The 8,463-nt window shown below is 37.2% G+C and overlaps 1 protein-coding gene across 1 annotated transcript; it reads right to left on the reverse strand.

The window, feature by feature from the left end:
• Positions 1-1,395: 1,395 nt before the first annotated feature.
• Positions 1,396-2,066, reverse strand: LOC140972463 (uncharacterized). Its single transcript, XM_073434887.1, has 2 exons — positions 1,718-2,066; positions 1,396-1,661 (listed from the first exon to the last, which is right to left on the reverse strand). Exons 1-2 carry the CDS (start codon positions 2,064-2,066, stop codon positions 1,396-1,398), a joined length of 615 nt encoding a protein of 204 aa, XP_073290988.1.
• Positions 2,067-8,463: the final 6,397 nt, after the last annotated feature.

Below are 8,463 nucleotides of genomic sequence, written 5' to 3' on the forward strand. Positions count from 1 at the left end.
ATCAAACAAGCATAATATATATAAATATCTGGGAACTCTGACACAAACCGACTGACTACTGGGTACCACTCGCTGACGCTCCACCAGACGCGTCAAATCCCCTGGAATGACCTGCTATGGCATCAAAAACAACCACAACATAAAAAGAAAACAGGGGTCGGACCCCAAAACGACAAACCAGTAAAATCACGACGTATATAATGACATGTAATAATACCAAGTAAATGCAATGATATGCGATGCATGAATGGTAACAATGGAATAACGGATACCAAATGGAGTCCAAACGAATAGCATCATCAACAGTAACAGTGGCCACCCGTGCCAGGAATGCAGCATCAAATCGCCGCTCGTCCATGCACGTAGCATCGGGAATGCGAGTAGCTAAGTCGCTCGTCCCTAGCTGTCATCTGGGAATGTGGCTAATCCTAACCCACTCGTCCCTCTGATGACTCAATATATCTCAACAGAATCCACATAAATCGTCGTCAAAGGAGTCAAGGCTCAATATGTTATGTCAATATAATTTATGCATGAATGCATCAGAATAAACATTCAAGGCACGTAATAGCAAACAACATTCACCGAATATTCTTACACGCCAATATAAACGTCATAATAATATAGGTTTGAGCGTACCTCAATTATAACTTCCAATACCACAGTAAATTCTTAAGGACTTCCTGATGAACTCGTCCAACGATAAAACCTACATTATAAATTCACTATACTCTTCAATACAATGCATACCAAACGACTAAACCAAAATAAATCGGCTCGGTTAAAATTCAAAATCCGGGCAGCCTATATAACCCTTAATAATCTGAAATTCCAAGTTAATACCTCCAGAAACGAAGCCTAAACACACAATAGTAATCTCGCGAAGATGGCTCGCCGGAATGTCGCCGGAAACACTGTTCACGATCTCAAAAAAGAGCTGGAAATTAGGGAAAAAGATTAATACTTTACTTTTACAAAGTAATCCACCAAAAACAACCAATATTCGAAGCCAAAACCTTACCTAAACCGGATCAAAGCCCACGCACCTAGCTGCTGGAAATCAAACCAATCGAGCTCGATAACTTCTGATTCATGGCAGGAAAGAGTCTAATAGGATGAGGGAAGCAAATTTCTAACCTGTTGCACTATAATTCCGGCCGCTGGAGACACTACGCGAAGACAACAGAAAACAGAAGGAAGGCGCCGGGTTGCAGGGCTGGGGAAGAACTTTCTGTATTTGAGCGATCTGATTTCTTCTATCAAATGGATTGGGGTTAAAAATAATTAAATGGTAATGGGCTGGGCCTAGTTTAGGTATTGGGCCTCACATTCTCCCCCACTAATGAAAGATTTCGTTCTCTAAATCTAACAAATACAATGTTGATATCCACAACATTACGACTGATAATACATAGGAAATTCAGAATACATCGCGTAATTCATTACATTCTCAAACAAATGAGGCCCTTCTTGTCGCATATTTGCCTCTAATTCCCATGTAGATTCTTCTCTTCCATGCCTACTCCATTGTAACAAAACTAGTGGAATCGTCTTGCTCCTGAGCTGTCTTTCCTTGCGGTCCAATATTTGCACTGGATGTTCAACATAGCTAAGGGAACTATCTAACTCCACATCCTCGACATTCAAGATATGAGACGGATCTGGCTCATACTTCCGCAACATAGATAATGAAACACATTATGTATCAAAGACAAACTCTGCGGCAAGTCTAAACGATAAGCCAACGTGCCAATCCTCTCAACAATCATATACGGACCAATAAAACGCGGAGCTAACTTCCCTTTATGTCCAAATCTCATAGTACCACGGAATGGTGATACTTTCAAGAAAACATAATCGCCCACTTGGAACTCTAAAGGTCTACGCCTTTTATTTGCATAACTGGCTTGACGATCCTGGGCTGCTTTCATCCTTTTCCTGATCAATTCAACTTTATCTTTCATCTCTTGAATAAATTCTGGTTTTGACATATATCTTTCTCCTACATCTTCCCAACATATCGGCGATCTGAACTTTCTTCCATACAAAGCTTCAAATGGTGCCATACCGATTGTTGCCTGAAAACTATTATTGTAAGAGAATTCCACCAAAGATAATGATTCTTGCCAACCACCTTTGAAATCCATCACTACTGCTCGTAACATATCCTCTAGAGTCTGGATGGTTCTTTCTGACTAACCATCTGACTGCGGGTGATAGGCGGTGCTCATAGCCAACTTTGAACCCAAAGCCCATTGCAAACTTCCCCAAAATTTCGAAGCAAACCTTGGATCACGATCGGATACTATGGTTATTGGCACACCATGCAATCTCACTATATGATCAATGTACAGTTTCGCCATTTTCATATAAGTACAAGTACGATCATACGGAATAAAATGAGCGGATTTAGACAATCTATCAACAATCACCCAAATCGCATCACAACCACGATTAGAACGAGGTAGATGTGTCACAAAATCCATAGTAATATGCTCCCAATCCCACTGCGGAACTTCAAGACTATGTAACATTCCGCCAGGTCTCATTCTTTCGGCTTTAACTTGTTGACACGTTAAACATTTAGCTACAAAATGAGAAATATCTTTCTTCATACCTTCCCACCAATAACGAGCTCTTAAGGTATCATAAATCTTTCGAATTCCTGGATGAATACTGTGTCGACTACAATGTGCTTCCCGTAGTATAGCTTCTTTCAGATCTAACAAATTAGGAACCACAAGTCTACCATTAAAGCGCAGACTACCATCTGAAGCAACATTAAACTTTTCTGTCTGACCTGTTCGAGACAATTTTTTTAATCTATGAATGTGCGGATCAGTCCTCTGTGCTGCTTTGATTCTGGACAAAATCTGTGGCTCAACTTGAATAGATGACACTATAAAGTAGTTTCCACTGATCTGATAAGTCCATCCTGAGGTTCCCAAGTGCTCGTGAATTTTAGAGATAGTCAAAGATGTCAGCATAGCATTCTGAAATTTCCTGCTGAGGGCATCTGCAACAAGATTCATTCGACCTGGTTGATACTGAATCTCACAATCAAAGTCTTTAAGCAACTCCATCCATCGACGCTATCTCATATTTAAGTCCGGCTGTGAGAAAAGATATTTAAGACTCTTGTGATCCGAATAAATCACAAACTGCTCACCGTACAGATAATGACGCCATAACTTCAATGCAAACACAATGGCAGCCAACTCTAAGTAATGAACTGGATATCGGGTCTCATGCGGTTTCAACTGACGAGAAGCATATGCAATCACTCGCCCATTTTGCATTAAAACACAACCAAGTCCATTTAGAGATGCATCTGAACAAACAACATATCCACCTGAGCCTGATGGCAAAGCTAGCACTGGAGCTGTTGTCAACTTTTCCTTCAAAGTTTGAAAACTTGATTCACATTCATCAGTCCACACAAAACGTCGATCTTTTTACGTTAATTGGGTCATAAGCCTTGCTATAATAGAAAATCCTTCAATAAAACGCCTATAATATCCTGCTAATCCCAAGAAACTGCGAATATCGGAAATATTCGTCGGTGGTGGCCAATTGATAACAGCTTCCACTTTACTAGGATCCACTGATACTCCTTGAGCTGATATAACATGACCCAGAAATACAACTCTGTCCAGCCAGAATTCACATTTAGAAAATTTTGCATACAATTGCGCTGCTCTTAGTGTCTAGAAGACTAACCTTAAATGTTCTTGATGCTCCTTCTTTGTTTTTGAATAAATCAGAATATCATCTATGAAGACAATAACAAATCTGTCGATAAATTCTCGGAAAACGCGATTCATCAAATCCATAAAAACCGCTGGAGCATTAGTCAATCCAAAAGGCATAACTAGCAATTCATAATGTCCATAGCGGGTTCGAAATGCTGTCATCGGAACATCTTCCTCTCGAACTCTAAGCTGATGGTAGCCAGAATGAAGATCGATCTTTGAATACACTGATGTACCCTGCAACTGATCAAACAAGTCATCGATACGCGGCAGAGGATACTTATTTTTCACAGTAGCTTTATTCAACTGTCTGTAATCAATGTACATTCTCATCGTTCCGTCTTTCTTCTTTACAAACAATACCGGAGCTTACCAAGGTGATATACTTGGTCTAATATAGCCTTTCTCCAGTAAGTCCTGTAATTGCTCTTTAAGTTATTTCAATTCCGCTGGAGCCAAACGATATGGTGCTCTCGAAATAGGATTTGTCCCGGACACCAACTCAATGCTAAAATCGATTTCTCTCTGGGGTGGAAATCCAGGAATCTCATCGGGAAATACATCAGGGAATTCCTTGACAACAGGAATATCAGAAACTTCAAACCCTTTTCCCTGAGCGCATCAATTGCATAGATCATGAATCCTTCATTTCCTGATGACAAGATTCTAAACATTTCCATTGCTGACACTAATGGAATACGTGATTGAGAATCACTACCGTAAAAATTCCATTTACTGCCATAATACGGTCTGAATCTGACAACTCCATGGAAACAATCAACGGTAGCTCGATAATTTGACAGAGTATCCATTCCCAGAATACAGTCGAAGTCAGACATATCTAGCTTGATTAGATTAGTTATCATAATATTATCATCGAATCTAATCACACAATTCAGAACTATCTCATGAGACATCAAACATACACCGACAGGAGTAGAGACTGACACAGTATCTATCAAAGCAGTAGAGGCAATCTCATGCTCATCAACAAATACAACAGATACAAATGAATGAGATGCTCCTATGTCTATCAGTATACTCGCAGGATGATTAAAAATAAGGCAGATACCTGCAATAACTCCGCCTGGTGCGTCTTGAACTTGATCCTGAGTTAGAGCATGAACTTTAGCCTGCTGTGGCCCAGGAAAACGCTGCGGAACAGAACCTCTAGGCTGAGGATAGCTAGACTGCTGAAAAGACTGAGTCGGAACAAAAGGTCTAGTTGCTGGTCCTCTAAAACCCTGACCAAACTGAGGTAGCTGAAATTGTTGTCTTACTGCATTCGGACATACTCTAGCATAATGTCCAACTTGCCCACAAATATTACAAGATCCATGAACTCCCGTACACTGAGTACTGATATGCTTACCACCACAACGATCACAAAATACTCCACCTGGTGACCCAACTGAACCTCCACGCTGACTGCCAGAACTAGAAGAACTACTACGACTCTGTTTCTTGAACTGTTTTCCTTGGGCTTTAAAGTTTTGCTGCTTTAGTTGTTGATTAGACTGCGACGGCTGATACGGCAGTAAAGGACGGTATAGTGGTGCACCCACTAGCATCGACACATTACCTCCGAAACTCTGAGGAAACCTTGTTGAACTGACTGTGGTTCTGCCAAAAGTAGACTTGCCTCCACATTCTTGGCTTTCTCTACAGCATCGGCATAATTAACAGGCGCTCCAGCAACTACTAAAGTGCAAATGGTTCGATTCAATCCTTGCATAAAATGCGATAGCTTGTTCCGGTCACTGCTAGCAACATGAGGAACATAGGCAAGAAGCGCTGAAAATTGAGAGGCATACTCCACTACAGTCATGTTACCTTGAGTCAATCTATTGAACTCAGCTTCCTTGGCCGAATAATACGAAGGCGGTGAATATTCTCGAGCAAACTGTGCGCAAAATACATCTCAAGTAACACTTTCACCTGATTCCTTCAGAGCTTCCTCAGTAGTTTCCCACCATAACTGAGCTCGGTCTTTTAATTGACAAATAGCCAACTTAAGTTGAAAATCAGGAGTGTACTCCAACATATTAAACAAACGCTTCATACTTTTTAACCATGCTACAGCTTTCTCACCATCTTCATTTCCAAAGAATCAAGGAGGACGCATGTTCTGAAATCGGGATATCACTAGTTCCATTTCACCCATTCCTCTAGTCAACTGATCCACTTCATGCTCAACGTTAACATTTCGTACTTCACCACGAGGACGACGACCTCTTCTTCCCCATTCAGTCTCGTTAAGTCCTCTCACATTAGGAGCTTCAGATTCCTGAACAACTTCTTTTCCTTTTTTACCCTTACGTCTAGGTGCCATCTACAAGACACAAGGATTTAATCCAATGGCAGAAACAAAATAATCGGTCTAGTATAAGAGCATAAACTTAAACTAATACTCTCTAGTCATGCTGAGACAATGAATTCAAAACATAGAAACAAGTAAGAGCAAATAATCAAACACATGAACAATCATTTTATTTGTGTCTAAACTCGAGTGTCCTAGACTCTAATTCGAGCGTATCTGATAAACATAAAAATTGTACATTAATTAAATGTTTTATAATATAATTATATAGTTTTTATTTTATTAAATGTTTAAATATTATATGTTTTATAATAAATTGTATAAAATATAAGTTGTTGTGTAATTACAAGTTTTTACTATTTTTTACAGGTTCGATAAAACAAGAATAAACTTGGCATTGCAAATGGGATTAAGATGATTCTTGGACCTGTAGAAAGTTGATTATAATATCTACAATATTGTTGACAAGAATGAGATAAAAATCCTCTCACAATTGGGATCAAATTAAGCAACAAATAAAGTTACCAAAGGAGTGGCAGTTTTACCATGCTCTAGTATTTTGACCATATCTCTCAAATTACTTGGTCAAATGGTTTGAAAAAAATACCACAACTAGACAACTCAATTATCCACATGTTTCTTTTTATGTAAAGAAGCAAATTCGGAGAAGAAGATTTTCAAAAGTGGTGTGTAATATTATATAATATCTTGGAACACCAATGAAGACTTATGTGTAAAAAAATAATATTTTATTTGTTGTTGTCTGCCCAAATTTGGCTATAAATAGGGGTGCATTGTAATGTATTGAGATATTCCTCATTTTATGAACAAACTTTTGAGTTCATAATATTTTTCTCTATATTTTTCCTCTATTTCTTCATTTAAATACAATTAGCATGTTAATTTCATATTCAAAGTTTTACACTTTGAATAATGAATAGCTAACTTCCTAAAGTTGAGATGATAAGGTGAAACTCTTGGCATGATAATAAGGTTATTAAAAGGGTAGAATCTATGTTTTATATTATTTAATCATTATTTATTGTTTATGTTATATTTATTTCTTTAAGCATTTTTATACCCTACTTATAAGTGGGAGTTTTGATTTATTGTTGCTATATGTTACACTAAATTCTTGGAACCATTTAAATGTTAGTTTGGTATTACCAACCATTTAAAGTGGATGCCTTGATTTATTATATATAAATATATTATAATATTAAATTCTTGGAACCATTTAAATGTTAGTTTGGTTTTACCAACCATTTAACTTGGATTCCTTGATTTATTATATATGAATATATCATAGTATTAATTTATTGGTACCATTTAAATGTTTGTTTGGTTTTACCAACCATTTAAAGTGGGAACCTTGATTTAGTGTTTACAAATATATATAGCACAATAAATACTTGACCACATTTATAAGTTTTGGTATATATTATATACTTATAAGATAATAATTTATAACATAATATAAATATGATTATTTAATATATTGGAACCATTTTATTAAGTGGATTTCAATATTGTTCGTTAATGTTAACTTTATTAAAATACCAAGAGTGGATCCTTTAATCTCAACTACTTAAATTAAAATTTGAACAATTAAAATTTACCCATTAAAGATTCAAACAATTAAAATTAAAAAGAAACAAAAACAAAAACAAAACAAAAAGACATTGTAGTGGACTTGTAATTACCTTAGCTTCCCTGTGGATACGATATCGGACTCACCGAATTATACTACTTGTGGACAACCTGCTCTTGGGAGTGCAACAATCAAAGTGACAACAAGTTTTTGGCGCCGTTGCCGGGGAAGTATAATTTAATTTCAAGTCTATTTAATTTTGTTTATAGTTTATTTTTCTTTATTTGAATTTTTATTGCTTTTGTGTGTTTTTATTCTTTTGCATTTGCATTTGCATGAGCATTATTTGGTCACGTACACTTAGTGGTCGACTCATTCGAAATAACCCTTTATTTTCACAAAACATGGCGGAAGAACCCATCCAAGAAAATGAAGATGAAATTCAATCTCAACATGATCATGATAGACGAAGAACACTTAGAGATCACATGAATCCTACACGTACTAGTGCACCTTCATGTCTAGTTTTTCCCCCTGATGCATCTCATTTCAATTTTAAGCCTGGTATTATCCAACTTTTACCCAACTTTCATGGCTTAGATTCTGAAAATCCATACATGCATTTACGAGAGTTTGAAGAAGTGTGCAACACATATAATGATCTAAATTGTAGCATGAACACCATTCGACTTAAGCTTTTTCCTTTTTCTTTAAAAGATAAAGCTAAAACTTGGCTACAAAATCTTAGATCGGGATCCATTCGAACTTGGGATGAATTGCAACAACAATTTTTGAAAAAG

This window comes from Primulina huaijiensis, chromosome 3, assembly GCF_012295235.1.
Source record: "Primulina huaijiensis isolate GDHJ02 chromosome 3, ASM1229523v2, whole genome shotgun sequence".
NCBI lineage: Eukaryota > Viridiplantae > Streptophyta > Magnoliopsida > Lamiales > Gesneriaceae > Primulina > Primulina huaijiensis.

Excerpts from the sequence above, each read along its gene's own strand:
- LOC140972463 (XM_073434887.1), bottom strand. The coding sequence starts at position 2,066 with ATGGCACCATTTGAAGCTTTGTATGGAAGAAAGTTCAGATCGCCGATA. Across the intron at positions 1,662-1,717 it reads TCGTTTAGACTTGCCGCAGA|ATCCGTCTCATATCTTGAAT; the intron begins GTTTGTCTTTGA and ends AGTATGAGCCAG.